At 40.3% G+C, this 20,828-nt stretch overlaps 2 protein-coding genes across 2 annotated transcripts in view; both read left to right on the plus strand.

Annotated features, from left to right (window-relative positions):
• The window catches only part of LOC144662399 (uncharacterized), a 34,707-nt gene extending 15,556 nt beyond the window's left edge, over positions 1–19,151 (plus strand). The window contains exons 2-5 of the mRNA XM_078523199.1: positions 16,861–16,930; positions 17,941–18,236; positions 18,658–18,936; positions 19,012–19,151. Of these exons, the coding sequence (XP_078379325.1) occupies positions 17,968–18,236; positions 18,658–18,936; positions 19,012–19,021 (558 nt within the window). The 5' untranslated portion in view covers positions 16,861–16,930; positions 17,941–17,967 and the 3' untranslated portion in view covers positions 19,022–19,151. The remainder of the gene's footprint in view (positions 1–16,860; positions 16,931–17,940; positions 18,237–18,657; positions 18,937–19,011) is intronic.
• LOC144662251 (BTB/POZ domain-containing protein 6-like) overlaps positions 1–20,828 on the plus strand; it is a 49,670-nt gene that overhangs the window by 15,653 nt on the left and 13,189 nt on the right. The window lies entirely within an intron of this gene.

The following is a 20,828-nucleotide window of genomic DNA, read 5'->3' on the forward strand; positions in this document are numbered from 1 at the left end:
ATCCTCGTACGCACTTGAATTGATTTAAAGCGCTTTCAGTGCTTTCTGTAAAGACTGTCATTCGGCAAATAACCGACGAAGAAATACAGGCATTAAGTAAGTAAATTCGGAATAAATTTCGAAAGCGGAATTTCTGGAATTAACTTTTATTCCAAATTTCCCCAGTCTGTGAAATTTGTAAACTTGCAAACTTTCCATGCAGTCCTTATTTACCCTCGGGAGGAATGACTTCGCCAATTTTCACGTGAAAGTACTTTTAAAACATTTAACACATTTTCTGCTTTTAATTGATTGTCATTTTTCTTTCCTTTCATTTGACTATTATAGCTTATTACTTTTTAAACATTTTCGTCGTGTTGATCAGTAAAATTCTAAGCGTGGAGCTAAACCTGTGTCTTATTCTTTCAGCCGCTTTGATTTTCTGACCAAGTCATTCGATGAGTGTGTTGAGAATAACCAAGTAGTTGATCTCGAAATTTTAACAAGATTTCTATTTCTTCGAGAAACGTTTTCTGTAGTTTAGTATTTCATTAATGCAATAGACCACACTTTCCAGGGGATTTACTGGCGTAATAAAACCACTTGGGATGTTGGGAGAACACAAAAATGCATGTAAATTACTCGCCTAACGGCTCGCGATTAACAGCCTCCTTCGTAGACGTTCTTTGGGCTCATCACGTGTTTTTTCCCCACGAACGTCCGCGTAACCGAGCTACCACTTCTGTTCGTCGGTGGTTTGCCTCTGTTATGAAAAACCAATCAGCATCCGTCTATTGTATAACAGAAAATCGTTGGGAAGAAACGCGTGATGAGGCCAAAGAACGTCTGCGAAGGAGGCTAATGATTTACAAGCTTTTCTCGATTTCTCTTAGTCCAGTCCCTGAATTCTCTTCCAACAACCCGCGTGGTTGTATTACGCCAGTAAACTCTTAGTAAGTGCGATCTCTTGCGTAAAGTAATAATGTTTAGGTTAATTTTTTAATGGAGAAAACTCTCCGCTTGGCTTACTAGTGAGGTTTCTAGACAATTTTATTCCAGCGCTAGCAAGCTCTGCTCAGTGATAGAGAAACGCCACTAGGCATGCGCTGTTTCTAGGCAACAATCTGGCGCTAGCATGTTTTGCTCAGTGATCGCACGTACCTTAATAACTCATTTGACGACTGTCAGCTGTCAGTAATTTTGTGCTTATTCCTCGTTTCTGCTAATTTTCAATTTCTAATATTATGTTTTCTTATTAAAATATTTCATACCGTCACGTTTTTTCTTCTTTGTAACTTTAGTCTTCTCTAAAGCGTCGTGAACTACAGGTTATCTGAAAAGAAATAATTGTTTTTTAAATAGAAAAGAAATAAATCGTTTTTTAAAATGTAGAAAACTCTCCCTTCCTGGAGAAACGCCACTAGGCATGCGCTGTTTCTAAACAGCATTCTGGCGCTAGAATGCTCTGCTCAGTGATATTGAATCGCCCCTGGGCATGTGCTGTAGCTCATTTGACGACTGTCTGTAATTTCGTGCTCATTCCGCGTTACTCCTAATTTTTTAATTTCTAATATTCTGTTTTCTCACTAAAATATTTCGTATCGTCACGTTTTTATTCTTTGTAACTTAAGACTTTTCGAAAGCGGCATCGTGAACTAAAATTTATCTGAATATAACTGTTATACCACGCGCGCGCCGTTGGTCGAAAACCTAATATTTAACTACGCTCGACTTCGCGTAAGGACGAAGAATTGCTTAACATAAGTTTAATGTTTGATTTTGCCCTATCAGTTGATAAAAGCAGAAGATATGATTTTCATAAACGAACAAAATTTAAACTTGCTAAGGTCACTACAACGAATTTTCCCTCCCGCCGTAGTTAATTAAAATAGAGCAAAGGACCTTGAGGAAGAAAACCGAAAACAAACACAAGAAACAGTTTTCGCTTTCAGTAGCCTGGCATGATATTGATAGCATTGATATCTTTTCATTCAACATTCACTCGAAAACCTTTTATGCCAAAAAAAAAACTACTACAAACTGGGCACGATAAAAGCTTACCAGAAACTTTATAGACTTTATATAAACGAGTCCTCGTACGTACTTGAATTGATTTAAAGCGCAGTCAGACTTTTATAAAAATGCCGAATCCTCGTACGCACTTGAATTGATTTAAAGCGCTTTCAGTGCTTTCTGTAAAGACTGTCATTCGGCAAATAACCGACGAAGAAATACAGGCATTAAGTAAGTAAATTCGGAATAAATTTCGAAAGCGGAATTTCTGGAATTAACTTTTATTCCAAATTTCCCCAGTCTGTGAAATTTGTAAACTTGCAAACTTTCCATGCAGTCCTTATTTACCCTCGGGAGGAATGACTTCGCCAATTTTCACGTGAAAGTACTTTTAAAACATTTAACACATTTTCTGCTTTTAATTGATTGTCATTTTTCTTTCCTTTCATTTGACTATTATAGCTTATTACTTTTTAAACATTTTCGTCGTGTTGATCAGTAAAATTCTAAGCGTGGAGCTAAACCTGTGTCTTATTCTTTCAGCCGCTTTGATTTTCTGACCAAGTCATTCGATGAGTGTGTTGAGAATAACCAAGTAGTTGATCTCGAAATTTTAACAAGATTTCTATTTCTTCGAGAAACGTTTTCTGTAGTTTAGTATTTCATTAATGCAATAGACCACACTTTCCAGGGGATTTACTGGCGTAATAAAACCACTTGGGATGTTGGGAGAACACAAAAATGCATGTAAATTACTCGCCTAACGGCTCGCGATTAACAGCCTCCTTCGTAGACGTTCTTTGGGCTCATCACGTGTTTTTTCCCCACGAACGTCCGCGTAACCGAGCTACCACTTCTGTTCGTCGGTGGTTTGCCTCTGTTATGAAAAACCAATCAGCATCCGTCTATTGTATAACAGAAAATCGTTGGGAAGAAACGCGTGATGAGGCCAAAGAACGTCTGCGAAGGAGGCTAATGATTTACAAGCTTTTCTCGATTTCTCTTAGTCCAGTCCCTGAATTCTCTTCCAACAACCCGCGTGGTTGTATTACGCCAGTAAACTCTTAGAAAGTGCGATCTCTTGCGTAAAGTAATAATGTTTAGGTTAAATTTTTAATGGAGAAAACTCTCCGCTTGGCTTACTAGTGAGGTTTCTAGACAATTTTATTCCAGCGCTAGCAAGCTCTGCTCAGTGATAGAGAAACGCCACTAGGCATGCGCTGTTTCTAGGCAACAATTTGGCGCTAGCATGTTTTGCTCAGTGATCGCACGTACCTTAATAACTCATTTGACGACTGTCAGCTGTCAGTAATTTTGTGCTTATTCCTCTTTTCTGCTAATTTTCAATTTCTAATATTATGTTTTCTTATTAAAATATTTCATACCGTCACGTTTTTTCTTCTTTGTAACTTTAGTCTTCTCTAACGCGTCGTGAACTACAGGTTATCTCAAAAGAAATAATTGTTCGTTTTTTAAAATGTAGAAAACTCTCCCTTCCTGGAGAAACGCCACTAGGCATGCGCTGTTTCTAAACAACATTCTGGCGCTAGAATGCTCTGCTCAGTGATATTGAATCGCCCCTGGGCATGTGCTGTAGCTCATTTGACGACTGTCTGTAATTTCGTGCTCATTCCGCGTTACTCCTAATTTTTGAATTTCTAATATTCTGTTTTCTCACTAAAATATTTCGTATCGTCACGTTTTTATTCTTTGTAACTTAAGTATTTTCGAAAGCGGCATCGTGAACTAAAATTTATCTGAATATAACTGTTATACCACGCGCGCGCCGTTGGTCGAAAACCTAATATTTAACTACGCTCGACTTCGCGTAAGGACGAAGAATTGCTTAACATAAGTTTAATGTTTGATTTTGCCCTATCAGTTGATAAAAGCAGAAGATATGATTTTCATAAACGAACAAAATTTAAACTTGCTAAGGTCACTACAACGAATTTTCCCGCCCGCCGTAGTTAATTAAAATAGAGCAAAGGACCTTGAGGAAGAAAACCGAAAACAAACACAAGAAACAGTTTTCGCTTTCAGTAGCCTGGCATGATATTGATAGCATTGATATCTTTTCATTCAACATTCACTCGAAAACCTTTTATGCCAAAAAAAAAACTACTACAAACTGGGCACGATAAAAGCTTACCAGAAACTTTATAGACTTTATATAAACGAGTCCTCGTACGTACTTGAATTGATTTAAAGCGCAGTCAGACTTTTATAAAAATGCCGAATCCTCGTACGCACTTGAATTGATTTAAAGCGCTTTCAGTGCTTTCTGTAAAGACTGTCATTCGGCAAATAACCGACGAAGAAATACAGGCATTAAGTAAGTAAATTCGGAATAAATTTCGAAAGCGGAATTTCTGGAATTAACTTTTATTCCAAATTTCCCCAGTCTGTGAAATTTGTAAACTTGCAAACTTTCCATGCAGTCCTTATTTACCCTCGGGAGGAATGACTTCGCCAATTTTCACGTGAAAGTACTTTTAAAACATTTAACACATTTTCTGCTTTTAATTGATTGTCATTTTTCTTTCCTTTCATTTGACTATTATAGCTTATTACTTTTTAAACATTTTCGTCGTGTTGATCAGTAAAATTCTAAGCGTGGAGCTAAACCTGTGTCTTATTCTTTCAGCCGCTTTGATTTTCTGACCAAGTCATTCGATGAGTGTGTTGAGAATAACCAAGTAGTTGATCTCGAAATTTTAACAAGATTTCTATTTCTTCGAGAAACGTTTTCTGTAGTTTAGTATTTCATTAATGCAATAGACCACACTTTCCAGGGGATTTACTGGCGTAATAAAACCACTTGGGATGTTGGGAGAACACAAAAATGCATGTAAATTACTCGCCTAACGGCTCGCGATTAACAGCCTCCTTCGTAGACGTTCTTTGGGCTCATCACGTGTTTTTTCCCCACGAACGTCCGCGTAACCGAGCTACCACTTCTGTTCGTCGGTGGTTTGCCTCTGTTATGAAAAACCAATCAGCATCCGTCTATTGTATAACAGAAAATCGTTGGGAAGAAACGCGTGATGAGGCCAAAGAACGTCTGCGAAGGAGGCTAATGATTTACAAGCTTTTCTCGATTTCTCTTAGTCCAGTCCCTGAATTCTCTTCCAACAACCCGCGTGGTTGTATTACGCCAGTAAACTCTTAGAAAGTGCGATCTCTTGCGTAAAGTAATAATGTTTAGGTTAAATTTTTAATGGAGAAAACTCTCCGCTTGGCTTACTAGTGAGGTTTCTAGACAATTTTATTCCAGCGCTAGCAAGCTCTGCTCAGTGATAGAGAAACGCCACTAGGCATGCGCTGTTTCTAGGCAACAATTTGGCGCTAGCATGTTTTGCTCAGTGATCGCACGTACCTTAATAACTCATTTGACGACTGTCAGCTGTCAGTAATTTTGTGCTTATTCCTCTTTTCTGCTAATTTTCAATTTCTAATATTATGTTTTCTTATTAAAATATTTCATACCGTCACGTTTTTTCTTCTTTGTAACTTTAGTCTTCTCTAACGCGTCGTGAACTACAGGTTATCTCAAAAGAAATAATTGTTCGTTTTTTAAAATGTAGAAAACTCTCCCTTCCTGGAGAAACGCCACTAGGCATGCGCTGTTTCTAAACAACATTCTGGCGCTAGAATGCTCTGCTCAGTGATATTGAATCGCCCCTGGGCATGTGCTGTAGCTCATTTGACGACTGTCTGTAATTTCGTGCTCATTCCGCGTTACTCCTAATTTTTGAATTTCTAATATTCTGTTTTCTCACTAAAATATTTCGTATCGTCACGTTTTTATTCTTTGTAACTTAAGTCTTTTCGAAAGCGGCATCGTGAACTAAAATTTATCTGAATATAACTGTTATACCACGCGCGCGCCGTTGGTCGAAAACCTAATATTTAACTACGCTCGACTTCGCGTAAGGACGAAGAATTGCTTAACATAAGTTTAATGTTTGATTTTGCCCTATCAGTTGATAAAAGCAGAAGATATGATTTTCATAAACGAACAAAATTTAAACTTGCTAAGGTCACTACAACGAATTTTCCCGCCCGCCGTAGTTAATTAAAATAGAGCAAAGGACCTTGAGGAAGAAAACCGAAAACAAACACAAGAAACAGTTTTCGCTTTCAGTAGCCTGGCATGATATTGATAGCATTGATATCTTTTCATTCAACATTCACTCGAAAACCTTTTATGCCAAAAAAAAAACTACTACAAACTGGGCACGATAAAAGCTTACCAGAAACTTTATAGACTTTATATAAACGAGTCCTCGTACGTACTTGAATTGATTTAAAGCGCAGTCAGACTTTTATAAAAATGCCGAATCCTCGTACGCACTTGAATTGATTTAAAGCGCTTTCAGTGCTTTCTGTAAAGACTGTCATTCGGCAAATAACCGACGAAGAAATACAGGCATTAAGTAAGTAAATTCGGAATAAATTTCGAAAGCGGAATCTCTGGAATTAACTTTTATTCCAAATTTCCCCAGTCTGTGAAATTTGTAAACTTGCAAACTTTCCATGCAGTCCTTATTTACCCTCGGGAAGAATGACTTCGCCAATTTTCACGTGAAAGTACTTTTAAAACATTTAACACATTTTCTGCTTTTAATTGATTGTCATTTTTCTTTCCTTTCATTTGACTATTATAGCTTATTACTTTTTAAACATTTTCATCGTGTTGATTAGTAAAATTCTAAGCGTGGAGCTAAACCTGTGTCTTATTCTTTCAGCCGCTTTGATTTTCTGACCAAGTCATTCGATGAGTGTGTTGAGAATAACCAAGTAGTTGATCTCGAAATTTTAACAAGATTTCTATTTCTTCGAGAAACGTTTTCTGTAGTTTAGTATTTCATAAATGCAATAGACCGCACTTTCCAGGGGATTTACTGGCGTAATAAAACCACTTGCGATGTTGGGAGAACACAAAAAAGCATGTAAATTACTCGCCTAACGGCTCGCGATTAACAGCCTCCTTCGTAGACGTTCTTTGGGCTCATCACGTGTTTTTTCCCCACGAACGTCTGCTTAACCGAGCTACCACTTCTGTTCGTCGGTGGTTTGCCTCTGTTATGAAAAACCAATCAGCATCCGTCTATTGTATAACAGAAAATCGTTGGGAAGAAACGCGTGATGAGGCCAAAGAACGTCTGCGAAGGAGGCTAATGATTTACAAGCTTTTCTCGATTTCTCTTAGTCCAGTCCCTGAATTCTCTTCCAACAACCCGCGTGGTTGTATTACGCCAGTAAACTCTTAGAAAGTGCGGTCTCTTGCGTAAAGTAAAAATGTTTAGGTTAATTTTTTTAATGTCGAAAACTCTCCGCTTGGCTTTCAAGTGAGGTTTCTAGACGATTTTATTCCAGCGCTAGCAAGCTCTGCTCAGTGATAGAGAAACGCCACTAGGCATGCGCTGTTTCTAGGCAACAATCTGGCGCTAGCATGTTTTGCTCAGTGCTGGATCGCACGTACCTTAATAACTCATTTGACGACTGTGATTTGTCTTTTGACGGATCCCTCTGCTTTGAGGTTCTGCCTTTCGCATTCCTTTTCTGCCCAGCAGTCTACAGCCTTGAAAAGCTCCACTTCATTGACGTTTAGCGTATCTCTGTCCAGTTCTCCAGAAAGCATCTCTCCATTGTCACAAAATCACTTGATTTCAACACCTCCTCCGTCTTTATAAAATCCCAGCACTGAGAAGTCTCTCGTACTTTGAGTTTGACACCCACACCCGAAGATCCAGATTTTCTCAAATTTGCCCGTCGCCAGGACATGTACCGCCAGACACTACTCACCCCAGTGGCACTGGGACCTCAGCTAAAAAGACGAAGAGAGAAAAGATAAAGTCTACCGCAACATCCAAGTGATACACAGGAACGCCAATGACCTCGTACCACAAACCATGGAACAGACCCTAAGGACACTAGTGACCCGACACTACTAGAAACTAAAGTAGGTGAAGACAAGAAAGAGGAGATCCGGACGGAGGACAAGCGGACGTGACCGCGGACCCCGGACCCGAAAAAAGAAAAAGGGGAGGGGACCGAAAACAAGGAAAAAACAGACGACCGAAACAAAATAGCGAAACCACCGAAACGACCAAAACCAAATGTCAAGGAAAAAGAAACGAAACAAAAACACTAAAATCCATTACCATTAGCGAGAGCAAACCATAAACAGGCTAACCTTAGCATTATCAGCTAACCGAAGTGCTATGAGGCTAACTGGAGTGCTATTTAGGCTAACTGGAGTGGCCACCGGAGTGGAAGGCAGGAAGGTGCTCTCCGGTATAGCCGAATAGCACTCCGTCAGCATAAATAACACTCTGGTTAGCCTGTTTACGGTAAGCTTAATAATGGTAAAGGTTTGCTTGTTTCGGTGATTTTGTCTTTTTCTATGCCACTCTTTCGGCCGTTTCCGTTGTTCGCGTTCGTTTTGATCGTTTCGTGTCTACCTTGTTTCGTCGTTTTTCGTGTTTTTTTCGTTTTTTTTTTAGTACCTGCTGTCATTATACCCATCCTCTATCAAATTGGTGTCCACGGGGTGTCAGGACCGGTCCACAAGGTAGTTGGACCACGTGTCATGACCCGGGTCATGTTTTTATCGTCAGCCCGATGACTCAAGTCGCCTAACCTGATCCAAGAAAAATAAGGCAAATAGAGTCTAAAATCTCAGTTTCAAAAGCGTCCTGCTGCGTAACAACCTGACTCATATATTTTCATTTTCTCTTCACTATTTTACCTATCATAGATATTAAATAAATTGATATTATATAGGATATTTTATATAAAGTGAGTCACAAGGACACGCGCTTTTACCGCAAAATTTTATATGTAACACGCATCACGTTATTTCCGTCAGGCCCGGTGAATGTACCCAGGGGGGACTGCGGCTGTAAATGAGGGGAGACGAGGGGGGAACGGACCCAAGAAAATCCTAAGTCTTCCGACATACCCAAAAAAACCTGACCAAAAATAACCCCCCAAAAAATCCCTGTCACCCCAGCGGGCATAAAACACGAACACGCTCGTTTTGTTTATTCATCATACCATAAATACGCCAAGGGCAAGGCACTTAGTTCGTTTTTAATACCCAAAAAAATCCCCTATCTAAATCAAGTCACCCAAAAAAATACTTGCCAAATTTTCCAACCCAAAAAAATCCCGATCATCCCCGTCATTAACAAGCCGGAGTACCCCCCGGGGATTCGCAACAACCCACATACCTTCGTATTCACAGTCAGGGAGATCAACACGTTTTTGGTTTCGGCCATTCACCGCAAAACATAGCAAAAAACACAGGACGTAAACGACAGCAAGCACGTGAGCTGGACCATCTGCTTCTCTGCTGTCACTTTCGCCATTTCGGGACGCCTGGACGACAATTTTACATCACTTAATAACTCGTTGTTAAATATAAACTTGCTTCTTTCTTTATAAGTCTTGGCCACCTCTTTGGAAGCAAAGCCATCATACTTCTGATATAAACACTTCACGCACTTCTCTAACAACTGTTCCTCGTCAAAACGATCGCGGGGACCACCTATGTGTTCGTGGTTATAATTGTGAAAAGATGAAAAATGGCGAAAGAAAGAAACGCGCCGAACTACAAAATATAAAGACTAAATGATCAATAAAAGTTAAGATGAAAGTAATGAGTTGTCGGTTTTTGCCGCCCCGAGCCAGCCGATTGCGAGATAAGCGGTAGGGCCGGCGGAGCAAGACCACACATCACTACTATGAAAAAAACAATAAAACAAAGCGACGTATCCACCATATGCGATGACGAAGTCAACATAAACCACGAACAGGTGGTCGCCTGTGTTCGTATAACGTGGGAGGGAAGTACGAGGCGGTCGCAGCGCAAAAGAAAGACCGAGGAAGGGGGAACGAAAAATTTTTTCCAGATAATTCCTAATAAATTTGTAAAAAAAAGTAAAAAAAATGTAAGCTATTTTGAAATAAAATACAATAAGAGGGTAAAAAGCACAAGAAGTACTTCGTGGGGGAGGGGCCTCTTGGCTGAAAATTCATGCGACTAACTGAATAATAGGAAAGTGAGGCAAACGAAAGATTAGTATGTGAATGCTTGTAATCCTGAATGTTTGGTGCTTGTATCAAAAATCGCACAATTCAGGAGCTAAGCCGCCGGACTAAAATGTATTGCAAAAAGCACTAGCTATCACACTACATGTAACAAGTGCACCCCCGCCCCCTTCAGAAAAATCCTGGATCCGCCCCTGCACTCTTTAACTGTACCTTTTGATTATAACTATCTCAGGCTCTCGTTCCAAACCATAAATGGCAACAGAACACTGCAAGTCTCCCTCGGGAGGAAAACCCTGCATAAATTTGTATATAATACATCTTACCCCCCTTCGTTGGGGGGGGTTCGAGAGGACGGCGATCAGATAAAACAAAATTTACTGACAAAAGGATAGCCCTGCCTACCCAACAAACTATAATCAATAAAAACAAAAATATAACTTTAAAATCAAATTATATAAGCTAACACTTAAATAATAAAAAAGAAAAGAGAAACACACATTGTAAAGAAAAAACTCGAGACAAAACAAGAACAACATCTCCCAAGGTGGAGAAGAAAAAAAAACGCCAGGGACCAGAAAGAGCCAGAGTACGTAAAGTGCCCACCAGAGACAAGCAGAAAACAGTTTTTGTGAGCAAGAAAAGAGCAAATCAGCAAAACTAACAAAACAACAGTAGCTTCTGGGTACCAGATAAAAAGAGACAATAACACTTTGCAAATCATTCTTTGTGTCTGAAAGCAAAAAAAGAAGAACAGGAGAAAGAATCCACTCAAAGGTAAAGGAGGGAGCGGCAGATACCCCGACGAAGAGAGAAGGCGAAAAAAAAAGAAAAAACCGGGAAGGGCCAGATACGGCAAGTGAGAGGACGGAGAAAAGAGAGGAAAGCGAAAGGCCCCAGATACGTGGGCGGAGAAGAGAAAAGAAGAAACAAAGAGGCGAGAAAAACCCAAAAAATAAACCAAACAAAAGAAGAGAGGGGCGGCGCCCAAAAAGGAGCAAGCGGAAGAGCGAAGTAACGCAAGCAGCACAAACGAAAAAAAAAATGGATGCACAGCCTAACAACCGTCCCATTCCTACTCCGAAATACCATCACCGGTAAAAGCAAATATTATCGTGTCGGCCGCGAGTCCCAAAACGAATCTTAAAATAGATATAAGAAAAGATAGAAAAAAGATGGAAAATAAAACTCAAAATTCCCGGGGTACCTAATTTATAACCAAGAAAACCTAAACCAAAGAATGAATCCACACCGAATCAGAAAATTCCATCCCGTCCCATTTTTTTAGTCCCCCACCCCCGGAAATTCCAGTAAGTCCCATTTCCTTTAAAAATGAGACCCCCCTCCCCCTGGAACAAGACCCAGGGAGATGGAAAAACAAAAAAAACAAAAAAATAGCCATTTTTTTAAATCTAAAAAAAAACAAGGGAAAAAGGAAAAAAAAGAATTGTTATTAAAGGCCGAAAGGTGACATAAAAAAGAGAAGAGAATTGAAAATAAAAAAAAAAAAAGAAAAATCACACAAAGAAAGAAGGAAAGTAAAAATAGGTAAAGATGGAAGTAGAAAGAAGAAAGAGAGAGAGGAGAAGAAGAAAAAAAAGAAAAGAAAGAAAAGAAGAGAAAGAACGGGAAAGAAGCTAGGGGCCACGGCGAAAGACGAAGAAAAGAGAAAAAAGAAGAGAGAAGAGAAAGGCGAAAAAGGGACACCCCACAAAGCTAAGAGAAGAAAGTCATGGCCAGCGGGAAAAAGAGAAAAGAAGAAAAGACAAAAGGAGGCGGCCCGAAACCAGGCCCGGGCACAGCGGGAAAAGAAGAGAGGACGGCAGGGAAGGAGAGGAAAGAGCGACGGGACACGGGCGCAGCAGCAGCTGGGCAAAAAAAAGAGTCCGGCCCACCCCCACCAGGGGGAAGGAAAGAGAGAGGAGGCAAAGACCCCTCAGCCCAAAAAAAAAGAAAAGAAAAGAAGTAAAGAAAAATAAGAACGAAAAAAAACGGAAAAAAAAAAGAAAAACAAAAACAGAAGAAAAAGGGGGGGGGAAAAAAAAAACAGTACGGGTAAAACTTGCACAGCAAGATAATAAACGAAAGGAACCATGATAGTGCACAACATAAAAAACCACCCTGCACAGGGGCAACATACAAGCCCATGAAATCACAGAGTCAGGGCCAAAGAAGAAATCAACATTTCTTTAAAAAAAGAAAAAAAGACACAAAGCAGTAAGTACAACACAGTTGAAAGGTAAAAGTCAGTAGGAAGAAAGACCTAGCATGAATAAGTCAGAATACTCGCCGCCACACACAAAGGAACCGCACACTTCACCATACTACGAGAAACCACAAAAAGAGAGAAAATAGAACCGAAGAAAATGGCCCCCAACCCCGAGCCGCCAAAATGACACTCTCCCCAAGAACTTGCTTAGCAGACCCTCCACTTAAGATTCTGCCCCCGCATCTCTGCCCAGCCACAGCCGACTGCACCGGATGCTCAGCGTATCCTCCAGAAGTTCTTCCAAAAAGCATCTCTCCAGTCCGAACTCAGCTCAAGGCTCCCCTAAAGTGACAACCCAACAGAGAACAACTTGCGGTTACACAAAAATACGAGTAAATACTCAGTGACTCGGAGGACCGCAGACCACTCACACGCCCGAAGCGTCGCAACACCCACAACCTCGCGCAGTCAGGAGATCAATATTGTCGGCCAACCAAGAATCAAAAAACACGAACACAGAAGAGATCATCCGTTTCTTGCTGTCGTCGCGCTGGAGACGGAACAAAAATATGTCACTAGATCCAGTAAACATAAACTGCCTCATATAAGTCTTGGGCCAGTTTGTTTGAGCGAAGACATGCAGATTTTTAAACAAATCACAAAAATCGCTGCACACACCCAAACCGCGTGCAGTTCTGTCTTGGGCTCGTTTCTTGCAGCGGTTGTTATGCAAAGAAACGTCTATATATAAGCCCACGAAATTCACCAGCGTGCGCACAGCAGAGATGTGGTGTAGTCCCGTGAGTCGAATCAGCCTTCGCAAAAGAACTGGTCAGGAGAAAAAGATACGTTTTTGTTAATAACGACACGTAAGTGATGTAAAATATCCTGCAAGCGCCCGGAGACAGCGAAAGTGACAGCAAGAGACGAAGTGCCATTCCAGCCAAAGTCCTTCGATCGAGCTGTGTTTTGAAATGTTCTGTGGTAAAAGGCCGAAACAAAGAACAAGATCTCCCTGATGAATAGAAAATTGGAGTGGGTTTATTTACAGAGAAACGGAAACGGAGAATGACCGAGAAAAAAGAAAAACAAGTCATAAAACGCCACATATGTTAAGTCTTCGCCTCTTTGGCGGACGAAAAAAGAGAAAAAACGAACCAAGGTACGAAAGGAGGAAAAGAAAGGAAAAGAAGAAAAAAAAGAAGAAAAAAGAAAGCGGCCGCCAAGAAAGCAACAGAAGAAAGAGAAAACATCAACAGAAAGCAGGAAGGAAAAAAAAAAAAAAACAACCACATAAAAGAGACGAAAGCACAGTAGAGGCGGAAGAAGAGGAAAAGGGAAAGGAGGGAGGCAGAGAAGAAAAGCACAATGAGAGGAAAGGCAAGAAAAGGCGGGAAGAAGAGAGACAGAGGAAAAAGCGGGCAACAAAAAAGAAAAAGACCAGATGAGAAAAAGGGCAAAAAAATGTAAGAAAAGAAAAAAAAGAAGAAAAGAGAGACAAGAAAGCAAAAAAAAAAAAAAAGAAAAAAAAGCAACGAGGGAAGGGAAAGGACGCAAAATCACCTACAAAAACTAGGGAAGCCAGGGAGGGGGCCTGGGGTGCCCGTGACCCCGAACAAAAACAGATAAAGCAAAAGAAATGATTTAGTAAATAGTTCTTAACCAGTACCAGATCTCCATTTAAAGCAGCAATTTTGCAGGCTTGTCTCTCTCCCCCCATGCTCACAGCAGCTCAGGGTTTTTGTTTCATGCTGGACCCCAGATGTATAAATATCTTCAGAAGTGTTAAAATTTGTATATCATTCACTGTCATCAAAGAAAGTTGACCCTGATTTGCTCCCTTGGACTGGCCAAAAACTAGTTGAGAAAACCATCTTTCAACGCAGAATCAACCCACCCTTCGATTGAAGTCTGTTTGGAATCAACTAAAAAAGGGACAACGCAGACTAAAATTCGCCAAATCAACATTTATTTTTGTTAGCATTTTTAGCCTAAAAAGACCTTCCCGGTTAACCAATTCTGCTACGGAATGCAGGAAATGGCATTTAGAGAGTCAAATTCAAAAAATTTCCCAGGAGAGCTGGTCCCCGGACCCCCATACAATTTCATACTCAGGTCTCACTGGGCTTCACTGCCAGTCTGCCAGTAACCTGTGAAACCAAAAACCCTGACTGCTCACCGATAAAATGTCACTTTTAGTAAAACAGTGTGGACGTTAAATAAGAATCTGGTAGGTACCCTTGGTGTGACACAGTGTGATCCCCCCCCCCCGCCCCTTTGAAAAATCTAGATATGCCCCTGCGCAAGGGCCAGCCAGTGGAGGGTCAGAGGTCGGAACCCCGGGTATAAACAGGCTATAATTCAGTAGGAAAAATTATCAGAACCCCCCCCTTTCTGAATCCAGAAAAAAAAATAAGAAAAGAAAATTAATCCAAAAGGCACACAGCATACACGGACAAGAACGGAAGACCAGACCTGCCCCGACGCAGCACAGTCTGTACGGTAGCAAGGACCAAGAATTGTTACGCTATTTTTTTTATCCTGTCTGTCAGGCGATAACAAAATACCTGATGTTCATAAACAATCAAAATAACAATACTGAGGGTGATCACTAATTAAAAATGAATTTCCCACCCAGCGCCGTTGGAGGGAAAAAATTGAGAAAAACCGTCCAGGTACACAACAAACAGTCTCTGCTTTCACTGGGCTGGCATGATATACCGGTAATACTGGTAACAAGATAAAATTCACAACATTTACCGGTACTCAAGCCTACGTAGCTGGTGGTTTTGTTGGGGTTAAAGCGCACACAAGCAAGCGGCAAAGCCGTGACAACGAAGCAGCGAAGCCGCGACAGGGCGGCAAAGCTGCGAGAAGCTTGGGAGGAGGAGCATCCTGCTCCCCAAGCCCCTCCCGGCTTTGCCACTCGTGTCGCGGCCCGCTGTTGTGTGCGCTTTAAACCCCAACAAAACCACCAGCTACACAGCTACCGGACCCAAAAACCTTATGCAAGGAAAAAAATACAACATGGCCACGTAAAAATCTAAATTTGAAGGGAAAATTTACCCCCACAGAGCCGAAGAAGACGCAAGTGACACAACCAAAAAAAAAGAAAAAGATAGCCGAAAGAAAGTAAAAAACGAAAAAAAAAAAACGCAGAGAAAAAAAGAGATGGCAGGGAAAGAAAGAAAAAGGAAGCACAGGGAGGAAAAAAACAGAAGGGTCACCCGAGAACGCAGGGGGCGAGAAACAGGAAAAAGTTTGGAACCCCAGCAGGAAAGCTGGTATGCCGCGTTAAGGGAAGCCGGCAGAAAGCGAAAAAAAACAAAAGAAAAGGAAGCCAAAAAAACCACGTAGTGTGCGTATGTAGAAGAAAGAGGGAAAAAGGTCACCAAAGAGAAAGCCGAGGAAAGCACAAGTCCAAGAAACCAGACAAAGGGGAAGCAGAAGCGAAAAAAAGGGAAAAACGAGAAACAACACAAAAAAAACATAAAAAATAAGTGAAAAAGGACCAAAAAAGGAGAAAAAACCAGAAGAGAAAGCGCACAAAGAAGCACGCACCAGCAAAGCCCGAAAAACCCCAAAGGCAGGGCCAAGAAAAGAAAAGACAACACTACAGAAAAGGAAAAAAACAAAGCGAGATAAGCCACCCCCAGATGTAAAGGTCCAGTTTGGGAAATATCTCGGAGTAAAACATACACAAAGTGAATAAGTCGTAATGAACCACCACCTAAGGAAAAAAAATTTATGAAAAACAGGAAATGATGCGAGAGAGAAAATGAACGCAACACGAAAAGGGAACCCAAGAAAAAGGAAACACGGGAGAAGAGGGAGAAAGAAAGCATTCCCAAAGGAGAAAAGGAAGAGAGAAAAGCACAACTGTCAAGGATTGGGAGAACCGTAAGTTTGCCCTGCATTCTTTTGCCAGCAACACAGCTGAACAACCCACCTAAGCCAGGTCACAATGTAAAAAGGACAGCAAAAAATGATCAAGGCCACCGCGACAGATCCAGAAGAAAAAAAGATTAAATTGAAAAGAAAAGCAGAAAAATACCAGCAACGGAAGAAGGAAAGCAGACATGCACAGTCGAAGGGAGTACGAACAACCAACAACCGAAAGTCAGGAGACAAATTTTGTCGGCCACACCGCAAAAAGAAAGAAACAGGACGAAGAAGAGCGAACGCGCCTGGTCACTTCCACGCTGGGGACGCGAACGACAAATGTGACGTCACCAACTGTCTGTTATTTTCTGTTTTCTCATTAAAATATTTCATTCTGTCACGTTTTTACTCTTTGTAACTTATAACTTATCTAAAGAATCGGCAACTTTAATTTATCTGATAATAAATAGTTTTTAAGCTTTTTAAATGTAGAAAAAATCTACCTTCCCCGGAGAAACGCCGTAGGCAACATTTCGCCGTAGGCAACATTTAATTGCGCTAGAATGCTCTGCGCAATTATCGCGTTTACCTTAATGGCTCTTACCTCAATAGCTCTTGTCAACTGTTAACTGTCAGCTGTCATTTTTGTTTTTTAATTGGCTTATTAGGACCCTTTAAAAGAGAGAACTTCTAAGATCGTTTCCCATTCTCAACAGAGAACCAACTACTAACGGAGATCTGACTTGACGCAGAAGAGGGTCATCAAAGAAGAGAAAGTGCAGTGCAGTAAGTTAGGTCTTTTATCATGTTTATAAGACTCTTTCCTCCGCAGAGGCCTCTCTCTTTTTTCGTAAGGGCTTTCCAAAAATTATGAGTCGATAACAGCTTATGTATCACAATACCTGAAATGTTTGTTGAAAGCCTTAATTCTTTGTATTTTTTTAGTAGGTGGATAATGTTTTAATACAAGAGAAACAGGGAAGTTACCTACCCTTTGGCCGTTTTTCGATGATTTTCACAGTATGAATGTTTACTCGAACTCGAAATCCAACTCGAAATCCAGCTCGAAATCCAACTCGAAAATCCAACTCGAAATCCTAACTCGGTAAATAGGCAACCTCGATAAACGTTTCGTCTGCTTAGGAAAAAGTATTTTCCTTAAATGTCAGTTTAGTTGACATTAACTGTCCTTTTCATTTACTATGTGCTTTTAAACAGTCCAGTTATGTATCCTTGAATTTAAGATGTCAACAAAAGCCTTCTGAACTTAACTAATGATATTCAACAACTGGCACCCCTGCTTCGTCATCATTACTTCGTAGTGTTTGTTAATTTATTTTAAGAAAATTTTTTGAGCGTTATTTTTGCCTTGTTTTAGCCTTAAATTTGAGTTTCAAAATACAACATAAGGCATAAGGCAATTTGTTTATCATATAAAATAGGAAACCCCCGAAAGCTTGTACCATTGGGTGGAATATCTCATAAACCTCAATACACAAAAATTTTAGCGACGACTTAATCTAGTGATGTTGGAAGAGCGATAGCAAAGTTTTTTCCCTTTGTGATGAATAAGCCACTTTCGTTTTTTCCGTGACATCCAATTATCCAGATATTATAAAACTCGGGTCAGTTTCGTGTAATGGGGTTTATTAGATAATAACGCAATGCTTGAGAGAATATTAACCAATATCTAAACGTGAACGTGTCAATTTGATACGTGAAAGGAAAAAGTGTATAAAAGAGAATAGTCGAGTATGTAAAAGGAAGCTTACTTAGTGTAACGATGCCTTATGCAGGTACAGCGAGGCAGCTCTTGAACAACCATGAAACTTTACCTGTCCCTGTTGGTCGTTCTGCTGATGGCGGATGCTTGTTGGAGTCTGCAGTGTACAGCCAAAGATTGGTATTCATCGTTTTACCGCCAAGGATGGTCCACCTGTGACACGACGAAAGAGTATATAACTGGTCTTTATAGACATGACCGGATAAGTAGTAGTGACGACCCAATTCATCAACTCGAAAAGGCAGATTGCTGTTCTGTAGACCTGAAATCGTCTTGTGTGAATGCAGACTGGCGGGGAGTTTTGGACAAGTAAGTAAACTGGACTAAACTAATTAAACACAATAAGCAGTTTGAAATTCGACCACTTCACAACTGGTACAGATGTTAATACCCTAAGCGTTGTTTTTAGTTTTTAGGTTGTTGATTCCTCGGTCTCGCGTGAGCATCTACTGTATGTTATTTAGGAACACTGGCAGTAATGGTTAGTGTACTAAACCAAAATCAAGAGTACCGAGTATGAGCCTTTTTCGAGTGAAAACTTTGCATATCCGATCGCGAGTCCCATCACAAACCTATGTCTACGCCACGAAGTTAAAAGGTTGTAGGTTATATGCAGTTGCCCTTTCACGCCTTCCCGAAAAACTTGGTTTTGAGACCTTGAGTTAGTCACGTTATAAAAAAGAGAGTAGAAGGCGAATCCACTCATACCAGTAGATATGTTCTTTTTCAGGGAAAATAGTTGGGCCCTTTGTCCGAACGGTTATTTCCTGAACGGATTATACCGCACCGATACAGATGATAACCTTCATGACATTAAGGAAGGTCGTTGCTGTAAACCCGACAGCTTGCCGTGTCATTATGGCGACTGTTACGACGAAGATGTCTATGCATCCTTCGACCACAAAGGCTGGAGCTACTGTAATAAGTCCGGTTATTACCTGACGGGTATCTACAAAAGTGACTGCAACTATTTGTACTGTATCGAGAAGTTCAAATGCTGCAATATGGTGTAAGTTGAATTGCCTTAAGAAAGAGAGGGTAAGGTTGTATTCTTCTCAATAAACCTTTTTTTTTTCTTACATAGGAGCAGTTAAACATCGATTTTCAAGACAGCAAACACGAAGGAAGAAGAATAATGGGGCTTCAGTAATTAATTAAACGAGGGTAAAATTAAAAACATATGGCGTAAACAATAAAGCACCAGAAGAAAAAATGTCGTTTCATTCTTGTCTTGACTCTCAACTACACTAGATCGACAATAATCAGTACTTTCGGAGATCAACGCTACTTACAACTACTAAGACCACTAAACACCTCTTAAACATGGCACTCTTAAACACAGCTATGCTTGAAATGAAGAGAATTGTTTGTTTGTCTACTATTTTTCCTGTCTGGAAGATACACCCATCCCCCCCACCCCCCCCCCCCCACAAAAAAATTAATAAAAATGCGAACTAAAACAACTGAAGTGACGTCTTACAGTGACTAACGTTATGGGACGTACCAATATCACCAACAAAAATGCTTTACTTCAAGCAGCTAGTCTTACAGCTACCCAGAACATTCACTGTGGAAACTTTGATCACGCAATACGTTTTATTTTTGCAACCAGATTTTCTCTTCCGCGTTTTGCTGCTTTCCTCTCAGAGTACCTTCGGAATCAATCTTCCTCAGCTAGGGGATTTACTCTATGATTTTTGAACTTTCAGTAGCTCTTCATTTATCCCTCTCAAACATTTTGATATGTCAACTATGTGTCAAAAATAATTGCATGAGAAGTTACTTGAATAAAAAATTAAAATTTTTGGGAACAAGTCTGTCAAATGCTGTTGCCATGGTAACGTCAAGCTTCCGACACAACAACCGATCCGCGGACATTGACTCCCCCCCCCCCCCCCCCCGCCCCACCCTTCGGTCTGGATAGGGTTAACAGAATGGTTGCATCCGCAGATGGTGGTGGATCTAAGATGGTGGCTTTTTTTACATTTAGCGGATCTACAACAAGGGTTGTCATGATCTATTTGGAATTTGAAATTATCCAAATGCTAATCAAAACTAACTGAGTTAACTGCATTGCATTGGTGTGACCGCAAAGTCGACCGAAAGCACTAACGACTAATGTATACGCTAGCCCGAGAAGGGGGGGCGGGGGGGGGAAGAAAGTCGGCACTTTTCTTTGAAGAAAACGGTGCGAGTCTATGTCAATCAAGCCGTTGCTAAGAATGATGAAAAACCAAAGTTTTGTTTTCTCGGAAAGATTTTTAAATATCAGTGACTGCGTGCGTGTAAAATGCGAATAGTCGCGGGGTTTGCTTTTGATGTTTTACGCCGCTGAGATGTTTTTGGCATTTTCAGCCAGGCATTTTGCATCAGATGACTGTATTAGGATACAATTTGCATCAGATGACTGTATTAGGATACATTTTGCATCAGATGACTGACTGACGCATCCTCAATAAACTCTTCACATTGAATGTCTCGTGTAAGTGTAGTCAGAATCTGCAGTGACACATACTAAAGAACTCTACTTTTATCGCCCCTCTCTAAGACTTAATATATACGAAAAATAGCGGGACAAATTGTCTGAAAACCAAAATACTACGATCGTTCCTTTCTAAATGCAGGACAAATCCAACTAATTCTTTCTTTCATTTGGTTTATTAACGGCATTTTTTGCATTTGAAAAGAAAAAAAGCCCTTTTTGTTCGTGTGATATTTTCTAATTTTTTTGCAATGAACTATAGAGTATATTTATAGAGATAAGGTGCATTATATATATTGGTAGCGAAACTGATACTTTAAGAAGTATAGCATTGCTTTGTGGATTAAAGACAATTTTATCGTTACAATTTAGAAGTTACTCGGTAGAGGCCGTATCAGAGATAAGCTAATTACAAGAGA

Source organism: Oculina patagonica, chromosome 1 (assembly GCF_052425735.1).
Source record: "Oculina patagonica isolate OP01 chromosome 1, crgOcupat, whole genome shotgun sequence".
NCBI classification, from domain to species: Eukaryota; Metazoa; Cnidaria; class Anthozoa; order Scleractinia; family Oculinidae; genus Oculina; species Oculina patagonica.